This window comes from Ranitomeya variabilis, chromosome 4, assembly GCF_051348905.1.
Source record: "Ranitomeya variabilis isolate aRanVar5 chromosome 4, aRanVar5.hap1, whole genome shotgun sequence".
In the NCBI taxonomy this organism is placed as follows: Eukaryota; Metazoa; Chordata; class Amphibia; order Anura; family Dendrobatidae; genus Ranitomeya; species Ranitomeya variabilis.
This window is the reverse complement of record NC_135235.1, coordinates 631,764,137-631,789,428: the sequence shown is the minus strand read 5'-3', so window position 1 is coordinate 631,789,428 and position 25,292 is coordinate 631,764,137. Positions and strand designations below refer to the sequence as shown.

General features: G+C 45.4%; 1 protein-coding gene across 1 annotated transcript in view; it reads left to right on the top strand.

Moving 5' to 3' along the window:
• Positions 1 to 11,295: 11,295 nt before the first annotated feature.
• LOC143767326 (uncharacterized) overlaps positions 11,296 to 25,292 on the top strand; it is a 61,605-nt gene continuing 47,608 nt past the window's right edge. The window contains exons 1-5 of the mRNA XM_077255568.1: positions 11,296 to 11,439; positions 11,569 to 11,748; positions 11,831 to 11,954; positions 12,028 to 12,122; positions 13,651 to 13,741. Coding sequence (XP_077111683.1) covers positions 11,362 to 11,439; positions 11,569 to 11,748; positions 11,831 to 11,954; positions 12,028 to 12,122; positions 13,651 to 13,741 — 568 coding nt within the window. The 5' untranslated portion in view covers positions 11,296 to 11,361. The remainder of the gene's footprint in view (positions 11,440 to 11,568; positions 11,749 to 11,830; positions 11,955 to 12,027; positions 12,123 to 13,650; positions 13,742 to 25,292) is intronic.

Below are 25,292 nucleotides of genomic sequence, written 5' to 3'. Positions count from 1 at the left end.
AAGATCCGAAATAAAATCCATCGAGATGTGCGTCCAGGGCCTCTTCGGGATAGGCAAGGGCAACAACAATCCACTAGCCCGAGAACAACAAGGCTTGGCCCGAGCACAAACGTCACAAGACTGCACGAAGCCTCGCACATCTCGAGACAGGGAAGGCCACCAGAAGGACCTTGCCACCAAATCCCTGGTACCAAAGATTCCAGGATGACCTGCCAACGCAGAAGAATGAACCTCAGAAATGACTTTACTGGTCCAATCATCAGGAACAAACAGTCTACCAGGTGGGCAACGATCAGGTCTATCCGCCTGAAACTCCTGCAAGGCCCGCCGCAGGTCTGGAGAAACGGCAGACAATATCACTCCATCCTTAAGGATACCTGTAGGTTCAGAATTACCAGGGGAGTCAGGCTCAAAACTCCTAGAAAGGGCATCCGCCTTAACATTCTTAGAACCCGGCAGGTAGGACACCACAAAATTAAACCGAGAGAAAAACAACGACCAGCGCGCCTGTCTAGGATTCAGGCGTCTGGCGGACTCAAGATAAATTAGATTTTTGTGGTCAGTCAATACCACCACCTGATGTCTAGCCCCCTCAAGCCAATGACGCCACTCCTCAAAAGCCCACTTCATGGCCAAAAGCTCCCGATTCCCAACATCATAATTCCGCTCAGCGGGCGAAAATTTACGCGAGAAAAAAGCACAAGGTCTCATCACGGAGCAATCGGAACTTCTCTGCGACAAAACCGCCCCAGCTCCGATTTCAGAAGCATCGACCTCAACCTGAAAAGGAAGAGCAACATCAGGCTGACGCAACACAGGGGCGGAAGAAAAGCGGCGCTTAAGCTCCCGAAAGGCCTCCACAGCAGCAGGGGACCAATCAGCAACATCAGCACCCTTCTTAGTCAAATCAGTCAATGGTTTAACAACATCAGAAAAACCAGCAATAAATCGACGATAAAAGTTAGCAAAGCCCAAAAATTTCTGAAGACTCTTAAGAGAAGAGGGTTGCGTCCAATCACAAATAGCCTGAACCTTGACAGGATCCATCTCGATGGAAGAGGGGGAAAAAATATATCCCAAAAAGGAAATCTTTTGAACCCCAAAAACGCACTTAGAACCCTTCACACACAAGGAATTAGACCGCAAAACCTGAAAAACCCTCCTGACCTGCTGGACATGAGAGTCCCAGTCATCCGAAAAAATCAAAATATCATCCAGATACACAATCATAAATTTATCCAAATAATCACGGAAAATGTCATGCATAAAGGACTGAAAGACTGAAGGGGCATTTGAAAGACCAAAAGGCATCACCAAATACTCAAAGTGGCCCTCGGGCGCATTAAATGCGGTTTTCCACTCATCCCCCTGCCTAACTCGCACCAAATTATACGCCCCACGAAGATCTATCTTAGAGAACCACTTGGCCCCCTTTATGCGAGCAAACAAATCAGTCAGCAGTGGCAACGGATATTGATATTTAACCGTGATTTTATTCAAAAGCCGATAATCAATGCACGGCCTCAAAGAGCCATCTTTCTTAGCCACAAAGAAAAAACCGGCTCCTAAGGGAGATGACGAAGGACGAATATGTCCCTTTTACAAGGACTCCTTTATATATTCTCGCATAGCAGCATGTTCAGGCACAGACAGATTAAATAAACGACCCTTAGGGTATTTACTACCCGGAATCAAATCTATGGCACAATCGCACTCCCGGTGCGGAGGTAATGAACCAAGCTTAGGTTCTCCAAAAACGTCACGATATTCAGTCAAGAATTCAGGAATCTCAGAGGGGATAGATGATGAAATGGAAACCACAGGTACGTCCCCATGCGTCCCCTTACATCCCCAGCTTAACACAGACATAGCTTTCCAGTCAAGGACTGGGCCATGAGATTGCAGCCATGGCAATCCAAGCACCAACACATCATGTAGGCTATACAGCACAAGAAAGCGAATAATCTCCTGGTGATCCGGATTAATCCGCATAGTTACTTGTGTCCAGTATTGTGGTTTATTGCTAGCCAATGGGGTGGAGTCAATCCCCTTCAGGGGTATAGGAGTTTCAAGAGGCTCCAAATCATACCCACAGCGTTTGGCAAAGGACCAATCCATAAGACTCAAAGCGGCGCCAGAGTCGACACAGGCATCCGCGGTAATAGATGACAAAGAACAAATCAGGGTCACAGACAGAATAAACCTAGACTGTAAAGCGCCAACTGAAACAGACCTACCAAGCTTCCTAGTACGCTTAGAGCATGCTGACATAACATGAGTTGAATCACCGCAATAGAAGCACAACCCATTTTTTCGTCTAAAATTCTGCCGTTCACTTCTGGACAGAATTCTATCACATTGCATATTCTCTGGCGTCTTCTCAGTAGACACCGCCAAATGGTGCACAGGTTTGCGCTCCCGCAGACGCCTATCGATCTGGATAGCCATTGTCATGGACTCATTCAGACCCGCAGGCACAGGGAACCCCACCATAACATCCTTAATGGCATCAGAGAGACCCTCTCTGAAATTCGCCGCCAGGGCGCACTCATTCCACTGAGTAAGCACAGCCCATTTACGGAATTTCTGGCAGTATATTTCAGCTTCGTCTTGCCCCTGAGATAGGGACATCAAGGCCTTTTCCGCCTGAAGTTCTAACTGAGGTTCCTCATAAAGCAACCCCAAGGCCAGAAAAAACGCATCCACATTGAGCAACGCAGGATCCCCTGGAGCCAATGCAAAAGCCCAATCCTGAGGGTCGCCCCGGAGCAGAGAAATCACAATCCTGACCTGCTGAGCAGGATCTCCAGCAGAGCGAGATTTCAGGGACAAAAACAACTTGCAATTATTTTTGAAATTTTGAAAGCAAGATCTATTCCCCGAGAAAAATTCAGGCAAAGGAATTCTAGGTTCAGATATAGGAACATGAACAACAAAATCTTGTAAGTTTTGAACTTTCGTGGTGAGATTATTCAAACCTGCAGCTAAACTCTGAATATCCATTTTAAACAGGTGAACACAGAGCCATTCCAGGATTAGAAGGAGAGAGAGAGAGAAAGGCTGCAATATAGGCAGACTTGCAAGAGATTCAATTACAAGCACACTCAGAACTGAGAAAAAAAAAAAAAAAATCTTCAGCAGACTTCTCTTATCTCTCCTTTCTCTGTCAATTAATTTAACCCTTTTAGGCCGGTCAAACTGTTATGGTTCTCAATGGCAAGAGAACATAGCCCAGCAAACATACGAACTAGCTCTTGGAAGGATGGAAACTAAACTGACCATGAACTAAACCTGCCGCACAACTAACAGTAGCCGGGTAGCGTAGCCTGCGTTTTATCCCTAGACGCCCAGCGCCGGCCGGAGGACTAACTAATCCTGGCAGAGGAAAATATAGTCCTGGCTCACCTCTAGAGAAATTTCCCCGAAAGGCAGACAGAGGCCCCCACAAATATTGGCGGTGATTTTAGATGAAATGACAAACGTAGTATGAAAATAGGTTTAGCAAAATTGAGGTCCGCTTACTAGATAGCAGGAAGACAGAAAGGGCACTTTCATGGTCAGCTGAAAACCCTATCAAAATACCATCCTGAAATTACTTTAAGACTCTAGTATTAACTCATAACATCAGAGTGGCAATTTCAGATCACAAGAGCTTTCCAGACACAGAAACGAAACTACAGCTGTGAACTGGAACAAAATGCAAAAACAAACAAGGACTAAGTTCAACTTAGCTGGGAGTTGTCTAGCAGCAGGAACATGCACAGAAAGGCTTCTGATTACAATGTTGACCGGCATGGAAGTGACAGAGGAGCAAGGCTAAATAGCGACTCCCACATCCTGATGGAAACAGGTGAACAGAGAGGATGATGCACACCAGTTCAATTCCACCAGTGGCCACCGGGGGAGCCCAAAATCCAATTTCACAACACACAGTCCATAATTTGATTGCTTTTTTCCTTGCACTCAATGACAGATTCATGTTTTTTTATGGTGATCTGTACTCAGAAATGTATTAAAGCAGGCAGGGTTGCTTGGGTTCCTCCAGAGTTTGTTGCTGCTACATACAAGAAAAAATCTGTTTAGGGCCAATTCAAATCCCGTATATATTCTGCAATAATACCACTCTTATCTGCAATTCATGTAGGAGTAGCTGGCGCAGTAAGGTGTTGTGAATTCTGCTCTTGGGTTCCCTCCGGTGGTTCTTGGTGGTAATGCAGTTGTCTCAGGGTTGTATATCCTGGGCAGGTGTTCCTGCTGATTTCAGCTCTGCTGGGGTATTTAGGTGTGCAGGATCCATTAGCCCTTGCCAGTTGTCCATTGTTCTTGGAGGGATTACATCTCTGTCTGGTTCCTCCTGCCCTGCTGCCAATTCAGCCAAGATAAGTGTCTGGTTTATTTTTCTGCAGTACACATGCTGTGTGCTTTGCAATTCAGAACAATTCATAGTTTTTTCTTGTCCAGCTAGACTTGTTTGGATTTTTTTCAGTCATGCTGGATTCTCTGGAGATGCAGATATACATTCTATGTCTTTAGTTAGATGTTGAATTTTTGTATTATCTGCTGTGGATATTTTTAGGGTTTTAAAACTGACCGCTTAGTACTCTGTCCTATCCTTTACTATTTAGCTAGAAGTGCCTCTTTTGCTAAATCCTGTTTTCTGCCTGTGTGTGTCTTTACTCTAATATTCACCGTCAATATTTGTGGGGGGCTGCCTATCCTTTGGGGTTTCTGCTCTGAGGCAAGATAGAATTCCCATTTCCATCTATAGGGTTATTTAGTCCTCTGGCTGTGTCGAGGTGTCTAGGATGTGTTAGGTACACCCCACGGCTACTTCTAGTTGCGGTGTCAGTTTAGGGTTGCGGTCAGTACAGGTTCCACCTTCTCCAGAGAAAGTCTCATGCGGCTCCCAGGTCACCGGATCATAACAGTACAACTGGCCAACAATGAGTTAAATGCATCTCAGAAGAAGGGAAGAAGGGTGTTGAGCCATTTTTTTTTCTGTAGTCTGCTTTGTCTCTCCTTCCCTCTTTTCCTCTGGGTGGCTGAGGAGTCTTGTGCTAGCATGGATGTTCAGGGATTAGCTTCTCTTGTAGACCAGCTTGCTGCTAGAGTACAGGGTATTTCAGATTATATTGTTCAGACTCCGGTTTTAGAGCCTAGGATTCCTACTCCTGATTTGTTTTTTGGGGACAGGTCCAAATTTTTGAGTTTTAAAAACAACTGTAAATAGTTTTTTGCTCTGAGACCTCGATCCTCTGGTGATTCCATTCAGCAGGTTAAAATTGTCATCTCCCTGCTGCGTGGCGATCCTCAGGATTGGGCATTTTCCCTGGAATCTGGGAATCCGGCCTTGCTTAATGTAGACGCCTTTTTTCAGGCTTTAGGATTATTATATGATGAACCTAATTCTGCGGATCAAGCGGAGAAGACCTTGTTGGCCCTGTCTCAGGGTCAAGAAGCGGCAGAATTGTATTGTCAGAAATTTAGAAAATGGTCTGTGTTGACTAAATGGAATGATGATGCTTTGTCGGCAATTTTCAGAAAGGGTCTTTCCGAATCCGTTAAAGATGTTATGGTGGGGTTTCCCACGCCTTCCGGTCTGAGTGATTCTATGTCTCTGGCCATTCAGATTGATCGGCGCTTGCGGGAGCGCAGAGCGGTGCGCACTGTGGCGTTGTCCTCAGGGCAGATGCCTGAGCCAATGCAGTGTGATAGGATTCTGTCTAGAACGGAACAACAAGGATTCAGACGTCAGAATAGGTTGTGTTTTTATTGTGGCGATGCTTATCATGTCATTTCAAACTGCCCTAAGCGTACCAAGAGGATCGCTAGTTCAGTTACCATCAGTACTGTACAACCTAAATTTCTGTTATCTGTATCCTTGATCTGCTCATTGTCATCATTTTCTGTCATGGCGTTTGTGGATTCAGGCGCCGCCTTGAACTTAATGGACTTTGAGTTTGCCAGGCGTTGCGGTTTCCCCTTGCAGTCTTTGCAAAACCCTATTCCTTTAAGGGGCATTGATGCTACACCTTTGGCTAAAAATAAGCCCCAGTTTTGGACACAGGTGACCATGTGCATGACGCCAGCCCATCAGGAAGATTGTCGTTTTCTGGTGTTGCATAATTTGCATGATGCTATCATGCTGGGTTTTCCATGGTTGCAGGTACATAATCCTGTGTTGGATTGGAAGTCTATGTCTGTGACTAGTTGGGGTTGCCAGGGGGTTCATAATGACGTTCCTTTGATGTCAATCTCCTCTTCTTCATCTTCTGAAATTCCAGAGTTTTTGTCTGATTTTCAGGATGTATTCGATGAGCCCAAGTCCAGTGCCCTTCCACCGCATAGGGACTGTGATTGTGCTATTGACTTGATTCCAGGCTGTAAGTTTCCTAAGGGCCGACTTTTCAACCTGTCTGTGCCTGAACATACCGCCATGCAGAGTTATGTTAAGGAGTCTTTGGAGAAAGGGCATATTCGGCCAACTTCTTCACCGTTGGGAGCGGGATTTTTTTTTGTTGCTAAGAAGGACGTCTCCTTGAGACCCTGTATTGATTATCGCCTCTTGAATAAGATCACGGTCAAGTTTCAATACCCTTTGCCTCTGCTTTTCGATTTGTTTGCTAGGATTAAGGGGGCTAGTTGGTTTACTAAGATTGACCTTCGGGGGGCATATAATCTTGTTCGTATTAAGCAGGGTGATGAATGGAAAACTGCGTTTAATACGCCCGAAGGCCATTTTGAATACCTTGTGATGCCATTCGGGCTCTCTAATGCTCCATCTGTTTTTCAGTCCTTCATGCACGATATCTTCCGGACTTATCTTGATAAATTCATGATTGTATATTTGGATGACATTTTAATTTTTTCCGATGATTGGGAGTCTCATGTGGAACAGGTCAGGATGGTATTTCAGATCCTTCGTGATAATGCTTTGTTTGTGAAGGGGTCTAAGTGCCTCTTTGGAGTGCAGAAGGTTTCTTTTTTGGGCTTTATTTTTTCTCCCTCATCTATATGGATGGATCCGGTTAAGGTTCAGGCCATTCATGATTGGATCCAACCCACATCCGTGAAGAGCCTTCAGAAATTTTTGGGCTTTGCTAACTTTTATCGCCGTTTCATTGCTAACTTCTCCAGTGTGGTTAAACCCTTGACCGATTTGACGAAGAAAGGCGCTGATGTGACGAATTGGTCCTCTGCGGCTGTCTCTGCCTTTCAGGAGCTTAAACGCCGATTTACTTCTGCCCCGGTGTTGCGTCAACCGGATGTTTCTCTTCCGTTTCAGGTTGAGGTTGACGCTTCTGAGATTGGGGCAGGGGCCGTTTTGTCTCAGAGGGATTCTGTTGGTGTGCCTTCTTTTCCCGTAAGTTTTCGCCTGCTGAACGCAATTATGATGTCGGCTATCGGGAGTTGTTGGCTATGAAGTGGGCGTTTGAGGAGTGGCGACATTGGCTTGAGGGAGCTAAGCACCGTATTGTGGTCTTGACTGATCATAAAAATCTGATTTACCTCGAGTCTGCCAGATGGCTGAATCCTAGACAGGCTCGATGGTCCTTGTTTTTTTCCCGTTTTGATTTTGTGGTCTCGTATCTTCCGGGTTCTAAGAATGTTAAGGCTGATGCCCTCTCTAGGAGTTTTTTCCCTGATTCTCCTGAGGTCCTTGAACCGGTCGGCATTCTGAAAGAAGGGGTGGTGCTTTCTGCCATTTCCCCTGATTTACGACGGGTTCTTCAGGAATTTCAGGCTGACAAACCTGACCGCTGTCCAGTGGGGAAACTGTTTGTTCCTGATAGATGGACTAGTAGAGTGATTTCTGAAGTTCATTGTTCCGTGTTGGCTGGCCATCCTGGTATTTTTGGTACCAGAGATTTGGTTGGTAGGTCCTTTTGGTGGCCTTCTTTGTCACGTGATGTGCGTTCTTTTGTGCAGTCCTGTGGGACTTGTGCGCGGGCCAAGCCTTGTTGTTCCCGTGCTAGTGGGTTGCTTTTGCCTTTGCCGGTCCCTGAGAGGCCTTGGACGCATATTTCTATGGATTTTATTTCTGATCTTCCGGTTTCCCAGAAGATGTCGGTTATCTGGGTTGTTTGTGACCGGTTCTCTAAGATGGTTCATTTGGTGCCTTTACCTAAATTGCCTTCCTCTTCTGATTTGGTTCCGTTGTTTTTTCAGCATGTGGTTCGTTTGCATGGTATTCCGGAGAATATTGTGTCCGACAGAGGTTCCCAGTTTGTTTCTAGGTTTTGGCGGGCCTTTTGTGCTAGGCTGGGCATTGATTTGTCATTTTCTTCCGCATTTCACCCTCAGACAAATGGCCAGACCGAGCGAACTAATCAGACTTTGGAAACTTATTTGAGATGCTTTGTGTCTGCTGATCAGGATGATTGGGTGGCTTTCTGGCCATTGGCCGAGTTTGCCCTTAATAATCGGGCTAGTTCGGCTACCTTGGTTTCGCCCTTCTTTTGTAATTTTGGTTTTCATCCTCGTTTTTCTTCGTGGCAGGTTGAGCCTTCTGACTGTCCTGGTGTGGATTCTGTGGTTGACAGGTTGCAGCAGATTTGGGCTCATGTGGTAGACAATTTGGTGTTGTCTCAGGAGGAGGCTCAACGTTTTGCTAACCGTCGTCGGTGTGTTGGTTCCCGGCTTAGGGTTGGGGATCTGGTCTGGTTGTCTTCCCGTCATGTTCCTATAAAGGTTTCTTCCCCTAAGTTTAAGCCTCGGTTTATTGGTCCTTATAGGATTTCTGAGATTATTAATCCGGTGTCTTTTCGATTGGCCCTTCCGGCCTCTTTTGCTATCCATAATGTCTTCCATAGATCTTTATTGCGGAAATATGTGGTGCCCGTTGTTCCCTCTGTTGATCCTCCAGCCCCGGTGTTGGTGGATCGGGAGTTGGAGTATGTGGTTGAGAAGATTTTGGATTCTCGCTTTCAAGGCGGAGGCTTCAGTACTTTGTCAAATGGAAGGGTTATGGCCAGGAGGATAATTCTTGGGTTTTTGCCTCTGATGTCCATGCTGCTGATTTGGTCCGTGCCTTTCATCTGGCTCGTCCTGATCGGCCTGGGGGCTCTGGTGAGGGTTCGGTGACCCCTCCTCAAGGGGGGGGGGGTACTGTTGTGAATTCTGCTCTTGGGTTCCCTCCGGTGGTTCTTGGTGGTAATGCAGTTGTCTCTGGGTTGTATATCCTGGGCAGGTGTTCCTGCTGATTTCAGCTCTGCTGGGGTATTTAGGTGTGCAGGATCCATTAGCCCTTGCCAGTTGTCCATTGTTCTTGGAGGGATTACATCTCTGTCTGGTTCCTCCTGCCCTGCTGCCAATTCAGCCAAGATAAGTGTCTGGTTTATTTTTCTGCAGTACACATGCTGTGTGCTTTGCAATTCAGAACAATTCATTGTTTTTTCTTGTCCAGCTAGACTTGTTTGGATTTTTTCAGTCATGCTGGATTCTCTGGAGATGCAGATATACATTCTATGTCTTTAGTTAGATGTGGAATTTTTGCATTATCTGCTGTGGATATTTTTAGGGTTTTAATACTGACCGCTTAGTACTCTGTCCTATCCTTTACTATTTAGCTAGAAGTGCCTCTTTTGCTAAATCCTGTTTTCTGCCTGTGTGTGTCTTTACTCTAATATTCACCGTCAATATTTGTGGGGGGCTGCCTATCCTTTGGGGTTTCTGCTCTGAGGCAAGATAGAATTCCCATTTCCATCTATAGGGTTATTTAGTCCTCCGGCTGTGTCGAGGTGTCTAGGATGTGTTAGGTACACCCCACGGCTACTTCTAGTTGCGGTGTCAGTTTAGGGTTGCGGTCAGTACAGGTTCCACCTTCTCCAGAGAAAGTCTCATGCGGCTCCCAGGTCACCGGATCATAACAGTAGGGATAGTGTATTACAGGCATCTAGTCAGGGATTATTGCCTTATAAATTGTACTCCTTGCTGCTGCAACCTAAAAAACAAGCAGGCAAAATTAACTGATTTAATGTGTCCATTTGCAGTTTCTCTGTAGCATCTGTATGCAAGAGATAGCGGTGGGAGACTTTATGCTGGAACTGGAATTAACACTTCTGAAATCTCCAGTGCTTTGTTTCCATACATTTTTGGGTGCTTCTTGAAGTATGTTTGGGGTAATTGTCCTGCTGGAATACCCATGGTCTAGGATGCAAACCTAGCTTTCTGACACAGGGCACTACATTGCGACCCGAAATCCTTTGGGAATCTTCACATTTCAAGATGCCTTGTACACAGTCAAGGAATCCAGTGACAGAGGCAGCAAAACAATCCCAAAATATCTTTTTACCTCCACCATATTTGACTATAACTACTGTGTTCTTTTATTTGTAGGCCTCATTCCATTTATAGTAAACAGTAGAATGATGTCCTTTACCAAAAAGCTTTTTCTTGGTCTGATCTGTCCACAAGACAGCTGCTAGCCCTCTATAAATTGTGAGCGCTGTCTGCTGGTCCTCCAAACTTCAAAGTATTAATAGTAAAAAGAAAATTTGCCCACCTCAGATGGATACATTTTATTGCAGTAGCAATACACAGCTATGCAAAGCATAACCGACTGCTGGCAATGCAAAAATACTTAGTTAGGGCTGGCTGCTGGCCCTCTAAAATTAGAGTGAGGGCAGCCAGATGGCCCTCTGACAATAGTGAGGACCACCTGCTTGCGCTCTACAACTATTGAGGGCTGCCTGATGGGTCTGAAAAAAAACTTTGTGACTTTCAGAGTCCCTTCTTCATAACCTAAACAAAATGTGTCCACGGAAAAATGCTCAAGTTTTCCATTAACTTTCATTATACTCGTTACTCAGGTTGAGCACCCGAGCATTACGATTTTCTAGACCTAGTAACGAGTACCCAAGCACTTTAATGCTCGCTCATCGCCACTCCTGACCTCACACATTAACTTCCCCTCCTCTGGCACCATGACAACCAGCACAGCAGAGTCCTGCAGACACTGAGGCCCCTGATCATGTGACCCCTGACTCCTCCCCTCCTGTGACCTCATCACAGGTCCTGTGCTCACAGAACAGCCATATATGTGGTGTGCGGCTCTGCAGGTGGAGGTAGGTGCTGGAGATTCCCCATTACTGGGCGCAGGGGATATTAACCCCCTCAGTGCTGAGCCTGTGATAACTCTCTGTATGTGACTATAATGGACTGTGTGTTATACCGGGGGCAGGACGGGGCCATGACTGGATGTAGTGATCATGTGACGCCGGTAACAGCTCCGGAGGTTTCTTACATGGGATCTTTATGATGTTACATCGTCATCTTCTCCCCATTCAGGTCCCTACAATATCGGATTCTCTCAGTGGAGATCTTCTATATAAGAGAATTCTCCTGAGTGACCCTACAAGGATGGAGAGGGACAGGGACAAGATGGCGGAGAGGATATTACACCTCACCCTAGAGATCCTCTTCCGGCTTACTGGAGAGGTGAGAGATTCTGATGACGTCACATTACATCATTCTTATCTATGGGAATAACAGATGGACAGAACTGGAGAGGTGAGGACTCTGGAAATGTCTGTAGTGAGGTTTATTAATGTGTCTCTCCATAACCAGGATTACACAGTAGTGAAGAAGACCTCTAGTGAGAGCTGTCAGGACCCTGTGTCTGAGGGATGGGGAAGACCCCTGAGCCCAATCACGGGGCCTCCACCTCACCCCCTGATACATGAGGATATCAATGACCAGAAGATCCTAGAACTCGCCTACAAGATGATTGAGCTGCTGACTGGAGAGGTGACACTGCTGGGAATGCTGGGACATTATACAGTAACGCTATGGAGGGATCGGGGGATGACTGTATCATTGTATGTGTCAGGTTCCTATAAGGTGTCAGGATGTCACCGTCTATTTCTCCATGGAGGAGTGGGAGTATGTAGAGGGACACAAAGATCTGTACAAGGACGTCATCATGGAGGTTCCCCAGCCCCTCACATCACCAGGTAATAGACAGGACTAAATACACACGGCCTATGTGTAAAGAATACATTCAGTCCCTGTATGTTTTTCCTTCAGTCCCATGCAGTAAAAGGACACCAGAGAGATGTCCCCGTCCTCTTATACCACAAGACTGGAAACAAGAAAATCCCAATGGTCCTCAGGATCATCAGGTAGGGGTATCACAACCCAGACTGGCACCAATCTGCCCTGGATTGAAAATCATATTAGATATTCCCAAAAGTTAAAGAGGTACTCCCACTTATTCTTTAAATAAATGTGGATGTAATGTAGTGTGTGTATTTATACCTTTCTTTTTTGCTTCCCAGTGATGTGAACAACCTGCAGACTGTCTTGGTCACGCTGTGCTTTGTGTAACCCGGAAGTGACTTTTTCATTGGGAAACCTTGGAGCGTCAGAAAAAAGTTTTATGGGCTTTTATTGTAAAAGAGACTTCAGGGTCATACATAGAGTATATAGTGAGCCAGGTAGTTGCAACTGTGTTGACGTCACTGAGAACCAGAGAATAATGTTGTTGGATACTGGAGAAAGCAGCAGTATGTGAGTATTTTAATACACTCACACTAAATTACATGCACATACCCACACTTTTCGTGAATTAAAAACATAGTGGGAGTGATTGTTTAATTTACTATAAATATTTAATAGTGCTACTGCCTGTATCTAATAAATAGTATGGTTACTGGATGTTCCCCAGCCTGAAGTTGGATGGTGGCTATAACTCCTATAATATCAAGTTTTTGATGTACTAAGATTGGTGCCATATTCCTGTACTGATGATTATTCTGGTGCTGTATTTATACACTGACAATGGATCTGTAGATGCATTCATATATTGATCTGCTGATCTATACATGTACTGATAATGGATCTAATGCTGTATTCATGTACTGATGACTTTTCTTGTGCTGTATTTATCTTCCGCTGGTGGTTTTAGTGATGAATTCATGTTCTGATGTTGGTTTTCATCCTGTGTTAATATTGATTTAGTAATCTTTTATTTATTGATTCAAAATAATTATAGGGTCAGTATACACACATGAACAATATAAAAGACTAAAAATACAACTGTCTGAATGAGGCCAGATATTTCAACTGAGCAGTGTTTGACTAAAGACCTTATACACCTAAGGTAGATGTCAACTAGCAGCAATCTTTTCTGACTTTTGCCCTATGTCCCTTCCTCTGCCGAGCTCTCTTTTGTTTTGAATGAGAGAACTGCTGCTAGATATTTCTGCCAGTGGTTCATCTATTGGAGAACAAAAGGATCTGCAGTCTGCAATCAGACATTATTATCTCCACTGATGTCATCAATCATAGCCACAGATATACTCCAAACTGTCGGCCAAACTATTTGGTATTAGCAGGTTAGGAACACATTTACTCTAATGTATACGGGGCCTTTACTACCTAATAAAGGGCTTGTGCTAACTTAGGGTACATGCACACAATGTCTTTTAGCCGTTTGAAGCCTGTTTTTCAGATGGGTTCAATGCAGAATCCACCTGAAAAAGACATTGTGTGCACATACCCTTAGTCCAACTTACCAGTGCCTAGGGCACCCTGAAAGCCAAATACGGTTTGATTTTTGGTCACCATGTTCATTTACTATTTCTATTTTTTTTTTTATCGATTTATACAACTTCTCCATCTGTCAGTGACTTATACAATCTTTTTCAGGGTAAAGATCTGACCCATATTATTACTACAGAGACATATGTGAGGGGTGATGAGCGGCGTAAAGAGGAGATTCCTACAGATAACCACACAGGTGAGTAGTGACCACTAAATGCCGAGAAGTCACAGGTTCTAATCAGTCACTGGATGGTATAATTATGTGTACATTGTTATAGGGGCTGTGACACAGTTTTTTTTATGTGGATTTTACACCTAAGGATTAATATTTGAAAAAAAACCTTTTCATACTATGTTCTTTAGTTTGTCTCTCTGCTGTAGAAGGGAGTCTTCTGTATTCCTAGTCTTGTCTAACTCCGGACACTGTCCTCAGTGAATGTCTCTAAATTTACTTTTGAAACTTGTCAGTGTTGGGGATTAAAACTCAGGACCCCTGATATGGAAGGCAGAAACATTACTAGTGAGCCACAGGCTGCATTTTTATGGCCAAAATACATTTCTCAGTCTGAAAAAGTCAGTAACATTTTTTATTTTCAAGCATAATATTCCAGTATACATATGGCGCAGTTGTAGTGAGAATAGGTAAAATACTCATCACGCAGAACTGTGATTTCCTTGCAAGCTTTTTTTCAATTATTCCATTGCCTGCACAATTTTTGCTTGTTTTTGGCAGCCATAAGTTCTGTAAAGGTACCGTCACACTGAGCAACTTTACAACGAGAACGACAACGATCCGTGACGTTGCAGCGTCCTGAATAGCGATCTCGTTGTGTTTGACATGCACCAGCGATCTGGATCCCGCTGTGATGTCGCTGGTCGGAGCTAGAAGTCCAGACCTTTATTTTGTCGCTGATCACCCGCTGTCCATCGCTGGATCGGTGTGTGTGACACCGATCCAGCGATGTGTTCACTTGTAACCAGGGTAAATATCGGGTTACTAAGTGCAGGGCCGCGCTTAGTAACCCAATATTTACCCTGGTTACCATTGTAAAAGTTAAAAAAAAAACACACTACATACTCACCTTCTGATGTTTGTCACGTCCCCCGGCGTCCATGCGCTGCTGCCGAGACCTTTCCCTGCACTGACTGTCAGCGCCAGCCGTAAAGCAGAGCACAGCGGTGACGTCACCGCTGTTACTGCCGGCGCCGCTGACACATTCAGTGCAGGGAAAGCTCTCTGCAGCAGCGCGTGGACGCCGGGGGATGTGACAGACATCAGAAGGTGAGTATGTAGTGTTTTTGTTTTTACTTTTACAATGGTAACCAGGGTAAATATCGGGTTACTAAGCGCGGCCCTGCACTTAGTAACCCGATGTTTACCCTGGTTACCCGGGTGCTGCAGGGGACTTCGGCATCGTTGAAGACAGTTTCAATGATGCCGAAGTCGTTCCCCTGATCGTTGGTCACTGGAGAGAGCTGTCTGTGTGACAGCTCCCCAGCGACCACACAACGACTTACCAACGATCACGATCGCTGGTCGTGATCGTTGGTAAGTCTCTAAGTGTAACGGTACCTTAAGGCAATCAACCCTGTCGAAATGTGTCTAGTGTGCTAATCCCTACTTTACCAGCTAACCCTAAATGATTTTCAGATATGAGCGGTGTTATTAGAAAATAGAATCTATTTGAATTAACCTTAAAAAGGACTTTTAGTTTAATGTATCAACACCAGGGTCTGTAATGCAATCAACCCTTCTCTAAGTGCCGCTAATTCACTCTTCCTGCTAATCCTACCCTAATTGCCGCTAAACCAGTATTCTAGAATAGAATCTATTTGAATAAGCTCTAAAAAGGGCTGTTGTTTTATTATTGTACCAGCATGTAACTAAACACTATTGAACACACTGTCCCTTCAGCAGCGAGTCTCCCTACACTATGTCTTGGTACAGTGCCCTCAAAATTGCATCACCGGGTCTTATATAGACCCAATGACGCTATGCAGTCTGCCAATCACAGTAATGCCAATCACAGTAATGCCAACATGGCTACTGCATTACCGCAATCCAAACATATGTAGTGGCTGAAAATCAGGCGCCAAACATGCGGGACGGAGAATCGAGCATGGCACTCAAGTACCCAGATACTTGATCGAGCGCCGAGGTTCTCGAGCACCATGATGCTCGATCGAGCACTGAACAGTGCGAGGAATTCTCTCCCATCACTAGTGCCCTGCCGAGTGCATCAACCCCTTAAGAACGTGTCCATTTTTGTTCTTCAGGACAAATATTTTTTGTTTTGTTTTTATTTTACTTGTTCCTTTTCAAGACCCATGTCATTTTGTTTTTATGGAATTTGGGTTACTTACTAACCAACTATTTTTAACTGTTTATAGGAATAAATAGTAAAAAAACCCAGCAATTCTGTTGGTTTTTTATTAGTTCATTTGTCGCTATTCATATGCTGCGGGGTTAACTTTATTCTGTGGGTCCGCACAATTATGGTGATATTAAATTTATATATTTCTGTTTGTGTTCTACTACTTTTGTATAACAAATACTGTGAGCAAAAAAAAAATAATTTGTTTTTATCTCGTCATATCCTGAGAGTCAGACAGTTTACAATTTTCCATCAACAGAGATGTATGACGGCTTATATGTTGTGTAACAAGCTTGTATTACAATTTTTGGTGGCAGAATATGCATATTCTCTCGTGCCATTTCTGGGTACAGACAACTTTTTGGTAACTTTTTATTTCATTTTGAGTCTGTATGAGCAAAGTCTAACAATTCTGTAGTATTTTTTATTCTTACAATGCTTTTGTGGAGAGTTAATAATGGTATAGTTTTAAGGTACGAGTCAATTGCATAACTTGTGCAACAGATCACTGTGGGAAATATATTCTGTTTGCCATCCATTGTTTGAAAAGTTTGCCTTGAGGACAATCAGGCACTGGTCTGGCCCTGTGTGGGTGAGGTTATAGCAAACAGCCTCAGAAAGTTAAGAAGGAGGAGCTGAGCTTGTGCTGTGCTAGTTCATGAGAAATCAAAACACACCATGTGACCAGTGCGGGAGAAACGCCCTTCCTAAGGGATAAAAGCCATAATGTATGAACATAAAAGTGGTGAAAAAAACAGCCATGATGGTTTCTGATTTTCATAGCCTTTAAGCTAGGTGAGCAATGCAAGAACCAGGGACTGACAACCATGGCTTACAGAGGACACTGCTGCTAATTCTTTTTCACACCCCCAGTGCTCCCATATTCATATATTCCTGATGGAAGCCAATGTTTCCATTGGCTGCTATTATATATAAAATTATATAAAAGACTCTTTCTTGTGTTCACAACGTAGTTCTATAAGAAAAAGTGGTAACCCTACATTTTCTCTAAATCCGTGGCTTCCTTTAAATCCTCCCCTCTGCCCTGCTCTGTGCTAGACTACATGTATCTCACAGGAAGGAATGAGACAGACACCAACTAATAGCCAAGGAAAAGGATTAAGGGTGTCACTAACCAGAAACACATTGATGTTTTAAGGACTTATTTATCACGAAATTTTAATTTTGTTTGTACGGCTTTTTTGTACTCATCCACAAATAAACATTTGCAAAGGTGGACCTCTCCTTCTTTTCCTTGGATTTACTGCGTTTAGGAATAGACAATGCCATTGCTCCAAACTACTTGAGATTACATGCGGGTGAGCTGGATATTTTCTCTTTCTCACCAACTAGTAGCACTGACTTAAAGGCCCCTTTAGGGTTCTCCATTGATCTTATGACTCAGGGGTGGGGAACTTCTGGCCCACGAGCCATTTATGGAATGTGATGAACTTTACTCTGACCTCTGGAAGATTCGCGGAGACCGCAGTGTTTGGACTGGAAGCCCCGTTTTGTGGGGTCTTTATTTCCTTCTTGCACTGTGAGCTTACGTATGTAGCGTTCACTACTGAATGTTGCGGCGCATGTAATAAAGGATTACATCCTGATGTTGACCAGTGCCAGCAGGGCCGTATTTAGAGTTTGTGCTGCCCTAGGCACTTTTAGTGCTGCCTCCCCCATTGGTATGACTAAGGGCTCATACTCACATGCAAGAAACTCGGATGAGTGTCGCACGTCAATACCCGGCACTGAGATCGGAGACTGTGGCCGCATAGCAGTACACGCTCCGCTACTGAGTGCCAGGTATTGATGTGTGATATTCATCCGTGTTTCTCGTATGAACCCTAATGCAGACACTGTCGGCAGTGACAGGCTACTTTCACATCAGCGATTTTTGCCATTCGCGGCACACATACATACAGCCCCGCACACACACATACAGCTCCGCACACACACACACATACAGCCCTACACATACAGCTCCGCACACACACATACAGCCCCACACATACAGCTCCGCACACACACATACAGCCCTGCACACTCACAGCTCCGCAAACATACATACAGCTCCGCACACACATACAGCGCCACACACACACAGCTCCGCACACACATACAGCACCGCACAGGCACACACATACATACAGCTTCATGCACACAGCTTTGCACACACACACATAGCCCCCCACACACAGCTCTGCGCACACACATACATACAGCTCCGCTGCCTGCACACACACACACATACAGCTCTGCACACACAGCTCCGCACACACATACAGCTCTGCACGCACGCACACACATACAGCTTCCCTGCTCGCACACACACACACAGCCCCACACACATACAGCTCCGCACACACACAGCACCGCAGACACACACATACATACAGCTCCACGCACACACACACACACACACACACATACATGCGATACAGCCACATACACACACCAGCACTGGCAATGTTTGCTCCTAGGACCCAGATAGAGTGAGTGGTGGTGTATTATACCCCACCCCCACCACTCACTCTCTAGGTCCGTCTGCCGGGAGCAAAGATCAAACATCAAACATTAAGGGCTGCTGACTGTGTTTTCATGGCTCCTCCAGCCTCAGGCACTACAGACAAAAACTAGGCTGAGGAATGTGAGGGAAGGGGTGATGACCGTGAGGTGAGTCACAGACAGAGCCGTGCAGCAGGCAGCGCGCGGGCACGAGCACGAGCAAGGAGGGAGATCATTACAGACAGAGACAGTGTACACTACTTATTGTGTATGTACTGCTCTACTGTCTGCGAGTCCTCCAGGCCAGCAATGTGAGTCCAGGACACGACCCAGGGTTGGGACACAGGGCGCCGCCTGTTGTGAACTCTATTTCTGGGCTCCCTCTTGTGGTCACAAGTGGTACTGTGTGAGTGCTGTCTTTCTGCAGGTTTGTGACTGGCATCAGCTGTCTCGTTATATGTGGGCTGGTTTCCTATTTAAGCTCACTTGGACTCTCAGTTCATGCCTGCTGTCAATGTATTCAGTGCTATTCTGATTCCTTCTGACTACCTTGCTACCAGTCTCTTCAAGAGAAGCTAAGTTTCCGTTTGTTCATTTTTTGATCATCAGTATTCAATATGTTTCTTGTCCAGCTTGCTAATATGTGATTTCCTTGCTTGCTGGAAGCTCTAGGGGGCTGAGTTTCTCCCCCCACACCGTTAGTTGGTGTGGGGGTTCTTGAATTCTCAGCGTGGATGTTTTGGTAGGGTTTTCTGCTGACCGCACAGTTCTCTATCTGTTTTCTGCTATCTAGTATTAGCGGGCCTCATTTGCTGAATCTGTTTTCATTTCTACGTGTGTCTTTTCCCCTTACCTCACCGTTATTATTTGTTGGGGGCTTCCTATATCTTTGGGGTTAATTTTCTTGAGGCAAGTGAGGTCTTGCTTTCTCTATAGGGGTAGTTAGTTTCTCAGGCTGCGTCGAGACGTCCAGGATTTTAGGCACGTTCACCGGCTACCTTTAGTGTGTTTGGATAGGATCAGGATTGCGGTCAGTCCAGTTACCACCTCCCTAGAGCTTGTTCTATGTTCAGTAACTTAGCTAGTATTTCTAGTGATCCCCAGCCACTGGGATCATAACAGTACAGCAGGCCAAAAAGTGTTTAATGCATCGCAGAAGTGGGATAAAAGAAGTCCTGAGTACAATTTTTTTTTTTTCCTTCCTTCCTTTGCTGCAGTCAGTCCAGCTTCTCTCATCCCCTTAATCTCTGGGTGGTTTTGAGCTCAGCTGCAGACATGGATATTCAGAGTCTGACTTCTAGTGTGGATCATCTTGCTGCAAGGGTGCAAAATATTCGGGATTTTGTTGTTCATAGCCCTATGTCTGAGCCAAAGATACCTATTCCTGAGTTGTTTTCTGGAGATAGATCTAGGTTTCTGAATTTTAAGAATAATTGTAAATTATTTCTATCTTTGAGACCTCGTTCCTCTGGTGATTCCGCTCAGCAAGTTAAAATTGTTATCTCCTTGTTACGCGGCGACCCTCAAGATTGGGCTTTCTCTCTGGCGCCAGGAGATCCTGCATTGCTGAATGTGGATGCGTTTTTTCTGGCGCTTGGATTGCTTTATGAGGAACCTAATCTTGAGAACCAGGCAGAAAAGGCTTTGCTGGCTATCTCTCAAGGTCAGGATGAAGCTGAGGTGTACTGTCAAAAATTTCGGAAATGGTCAGTGCTTACTCAATGGAATGAGTGTGCCCTGCCTGCAAATTTCAGAGAGGGTCTTTCTGAAGTCATTAAGAATGTTATGGTGGGGTTCCCCACGCCTGCAAATCTGAGTGATTCAATGGCTTTGGCCATTCAGATTGATCGGCGTTTGCGGGAGCGCAAATCTGCGCATCCTCTGGCGGTGTTCTCTGAACAGAGACCTGAGTCAATGCAATGTGACAGAATTCTGACTAGAATTGAGCGGCAAAGTCATAGACGTCAAAATGGGTTGTTCTTTAACTGTGGTGATTCTACTCATGTTATCTCAGCATGCTCTAAGCGCTTAAAAAAAATCGCTAAACCTGTCACCATTGATACTATACAGCCTAAGTTCATTTTGTCTGTTACTTTAATCTGTTCTTTGTCATCCTATTCGGTTATGGCTTTTGTGGATTCAGGTGCTGCCCTGAATCTTATGGATTTGTCGTTTGCCAAGCGCTGTGGTTTTGTTCTGGAGCCTTTGGAATTTCCTATTCCACTGAGGGGAATAGATGCTACGCCATTGGCAGAGAATAAGCCTCAGTATTGGACTCAAGTGACCATGTGCATGACTCCTGTACATCAGGAGGTGATTCGCTTTCTTGTGCTGCATAATTTGCATGATGTTGTAGTTTTGGGTCTGCCAGGGCTGCAGGCACATAATCCAGTTTTGGATTGGAAAGCTATGTCTGTGTCAAGTTGGGGTTGTCAGGGGATTCATGGCGATGTCCCTTTGGTGTCAATTGCTTCTTCCACTCCTTCTGAGGTCCCTGAGTTTTTGTCGGACTACCAGGATGTATTTGATGAGCCCAGATCCGGTGCCCTGCCTCCTCATAGGGATTGTGATTGTGCTATAAATTTGATTCCTGGCAGTAAGTTCCCTAAGGGACGACTTTTTAATTTGTCTATACCAGAACATGCTGCGATGCGGAGTTATATAAAGGAGTCTTTGGGGAAGGGACATATTCGCCCATCCTCCTCCCCTCTTGGTGCAGGATCTTTTTTTGTGGCCAAGAAGGATGGTTCTCTGAGACCTTGTATAGATTATCGTCTTCTAAATAAAATCACGGTCAAATTTCAGTATCCTTTGCCATTATTGTCTGATCTGTTTGCTCGGATTAAGGGATCCAGTTGGTTCACCAAGATAGATCTTCGTGGTGCGTATAACCTTGTGTGTATCAAGAAGGGGGACGAATGGAAAACAGCATTTAATACGCCCGAAGGCCATTTTGAGTACTTGGTGATGCCTTTTGGACTCTCTAATGCTCCTGTGTTTCAGTCCTTTATGCATGACATATTCCGAGAATATCTGGATAAATTTATGATTGTGTATCTGGATGACATTTTGGTATTTTCTAATGATTGGGAGTCCCATGTGAAGCAGGTCAGGATGGTGTTTCAGGTCCTGCGTGCTAATGCTTTATTTGTGAAGGGCTCAAAACGTCTCTTCGGAGTACAGAAGGTTTCCTTTTTGGGTTTTATTTTTTCTCCTTCTACTATTGAGATGGACCCAGTCAAGGTCCAGGCTATTCATGACTGGACTTAGCCTACATCTGTTAAGAGTCTTCAGAAGTTCTTGGGTTTTGCTAATTTTTACCGTCGCTTCATCGCTAATTTTTCTGGCGTGGTTAAGCCCTTGACGGATTTGACCAAGAAAGGTTCTGATGTGACTAATTGGTCTCCTGCGGCAGTGGAAGCCTTTCGGGAGCTGAAGCGCCGGTTTTCTTCAGCTTCAGTCTTATGTCAGCCTGATATCTCTCTTCCTTTCCAGGTCGAGGTGGATGCTTCTGAGATTGGAGCAGGGGCTGTTTTGTCGCCGAGAAGCTCTGATGGCTCTGTGATGAAGCCTTGTGCCTTCTTTTCAAGAAAGTTTTCGCCTGCCAAGCGGAATTATGATGTTGGTAATCGGGAGTTGTTGGCTATGAAGTGGGCATTTGAGGAGTTGCGACATTGGCTCGAGGGAGCTAGGCATCGTGTGGTGGTCTTGACTGATCACAAAAATCTGATTTATCTCGAGTCTGCCAAGTGCCTGAATCCTAGACAGGCTCGTTGGTCGTTGTTTTTCTCCCGTTTCGATTTCGTGGTCTCGTACCTGCCTGGTTCGAAGAACGTGAAGGCTGATGCCCTTTCTAGGAGTTTTGTGCCTGACTCTCCGGGAGTTTCAGAGCTGGCTGGTATCCTCAAAGAGGAAGTGATTTTGTCTGCCATTTCCCCAGATTTGCGACGAGTGCTGCAGAAATTTCAGGTTGATAGACCTGACCGTTGCCCACCTGAGAGACTGTTTGTCCCAGATAGATGGACCAGCAGAGTTATTTCCGAGGTTCATTCTTCGGTCTTGGCAGGTCATCCTGGGATTTTTGGTACCAGAGATTTGGTGGCTAGGTCCTTCTGGTGGCCTTCCTTGTCGCGGGATGTGCGTTCCTTTGTGCAGTCCTGTGGGATTTGTGCTTGGGCTAAGCCTTGCTGTTCTCGTGCCAGCGGTTTGCTTTTGCCTTTGCCTGTCCCGAAGAGGCCTTGGACGCACATTTCCATGGATTTTATTTCAGATCTTCCAGTATCTCAGAGAATGTCTGTCATCTGGGTGGTGTGTGATCGTTTTTCCAAAATGGTCCATTTGGTGCCCTTGCCTAAGTTGCCTTCCTCCTCCGATTTGGTTCCTTTATTTTTTCAGAATGTGGTTCGCTTGCACGGCATCCCTGAAAATATTGTGTCTGACAGAGGATCCCAGTTTGTGTCCAGATTTTGGCGGATTTTTTGTGCTAAGATGGGCATTGATTTGTCTTTTTCGTCGGCCTTCCATCCTCAGACGAATGGCCAAACCGAGCGAACTAATCAGACGTTGGAAACTTATTTAAGATGTTTTGTTTCTGCTGATCAGGATGATTGGGTGACTTTTTTGCCATTGGCCGAGTTTGCCCTTAATAATCGGGCTAGTTCTGCCACTTTGGTTTCGCCTTTTTTCTGCAATTCTGGATTTCATCCTCGTTTTTCCTCGGGTCAGGTTGAGCCTTCTGACTGTCCGGGGGTGGATTCTGTGGTGGATAGGTTGCAGCAGATTTGGAACCATGTGGTGGACAATTTGAAGTTGTCACAGGAGAAGGCTCAGCGCTTTGCCAACCGCCGTCGCGGTGTTGGTCCCCGACTTTGTGTTGGGGATTTGGTATGGCTGTCTTCTCGGTATGTTCCTATGAAGGTTTCCTCTCCTAAATTCAAGCCTCGCTTCATCGGTCCTTATAAGATTTTGGAAATCCTTAACCCGGTGTCTTTTCGTTTGAACCTCCCAGCATCGTTTGCCATTCATAATGTGTTCCATAGGTCTTTGTTGCGGAGGTATGTGGTGCCTGTGGTTCCTTCTGTTGAGCCTCCTGCTCCGGTGCTGGTTGAGGGCGAATTGGAGTACGTGGTGGAGAAGATATTGGATTCTCATATTTCCAGATGGAGGCTTCAGTATTTAGTTAAGTGGAAGGGCTATGGTCAGGAGGATAATTCCTGGGTTGTCGCCTCTGATGTTCATGCGGCCAATTTGGTTCGTGCCTTCCATGCGGCTCATCCTGATCGCCCTGGGGGTCTTGATGAGGGTTCGGTGACCCCTCCTCAAGGGGGGGGTACTGTTGTGAACTCTATTTCTGGGCTCCCTCTTGTGGTCACAAGTGGTACTGTGTGAGTGCGGTCTTTCTGCAGGTTTGTGACTGGCATCAGCTGTCTCGTTATATGTGGGCTGGTTTCCTATTTAAGCTCACTTGGACTCTCAGTTCATGCCTGCTGTCAATGTATTCAGTGCTATTCTGATTCCTTCTGACTACCTTGCTACCAGTCTCTTCAAGAGAAGCTAAGTTTCCGTTTGTTCATTTTTTGATCATCAGTAGTGTTGAGCGATACTGTCCGATACTTGAAAGTATCGGTATCGGAAAGTATCGGCCGATACCAGCAAAGTATCGGATCTAATCCGATACCGATACCCGATACCAATACAAGTCAATGGGGCTCAAGTATTGGACGGTATCCCTGATGGTTCCCAGGGTCTGAAGGAGAGGAAACTCTCCTTCAGGCCCTGGGAACCATATTAATGTGTAAAAGAAAGAATTAAAATAAAAAATATTGCTATACTCACCTCTCCGACGCAGCCTGGACCTCACCGAGGGAACCGGCAGCGTTGTTTGCTTAAAATGCGCGCTTTTCCTTCCTCCCGTGACGTCACGGCTTGTGATTGGTCGCGTGCCGCCCATGTGGCCGCGACGCGACCAATCACAGCAAGCCGTGACGTAATTTTCAGGTCCTGAATGCCGAATTCTAGGCATTCAAGATTTTAAAATTACGTTCCGGCTTGTGATTGGTCGCGTCGCGGTCACATGGGCGGCACGCAACCAATCACAAGCCGGGACGTAATTTTAAAATGCACGCGTTTCCTGCCTCCCGTGACGTCACGGCTTGTGATTGGTCGCGTCGCCCATGTGACCGCGACGCGACCAATCACAAGCCGGAACGTAATTTTAAAATCCTGAATGCCTAGAATTCGGCATTCAGGACCTGAAAATTACGTCACAGCTTGCTGTGATTGGTCGCGTCGCGGCCACATGGGCGGCACGCGACCAATCACAAGCCGTGACGTCACGGGAGGAAGGAAAAGCGCGCATTTTAAGCAAACAACGCTGCCGGTTCCCTCGGTAAGGTCCAGGCTGCGTCGGAGAGGTGAGTATAGCAATATTTTTTATTTTAATTCTTTCTTTTACACATTAATGTTGTTTCGATACCGATACCCGATACCACAAAAGTATCGGATCTCGGTATCGGAATTCCGATACTCGCAAGTATCGGCCGATACCCGATACTTGCGGTATCGGAATGCTCAACACTAATCATCAGTATTCAATATGTTTCTTGTCCAGCTTGCTAATATGTGATTTCCTTGCTTGCTGGAAGCTTTAGGGGGCTGAGTTTCTCCCCCCACACCGTTAGTTGGTGTGGGGGTTCTTGAATTCTCAGCGTGGATGTTTTGGTAGGGTTTTCTGCTGACCGCACAGTTCTCTATCTGTTTTCTGCTATCTAGTATTAGCGGGCCTCATTTGCTGAATCTGTTTTTATTTCTACGTGTGTCTTTTCCCCTTACCTCACCGTTATTATTTGTTGGGGGCTTCCTATATCT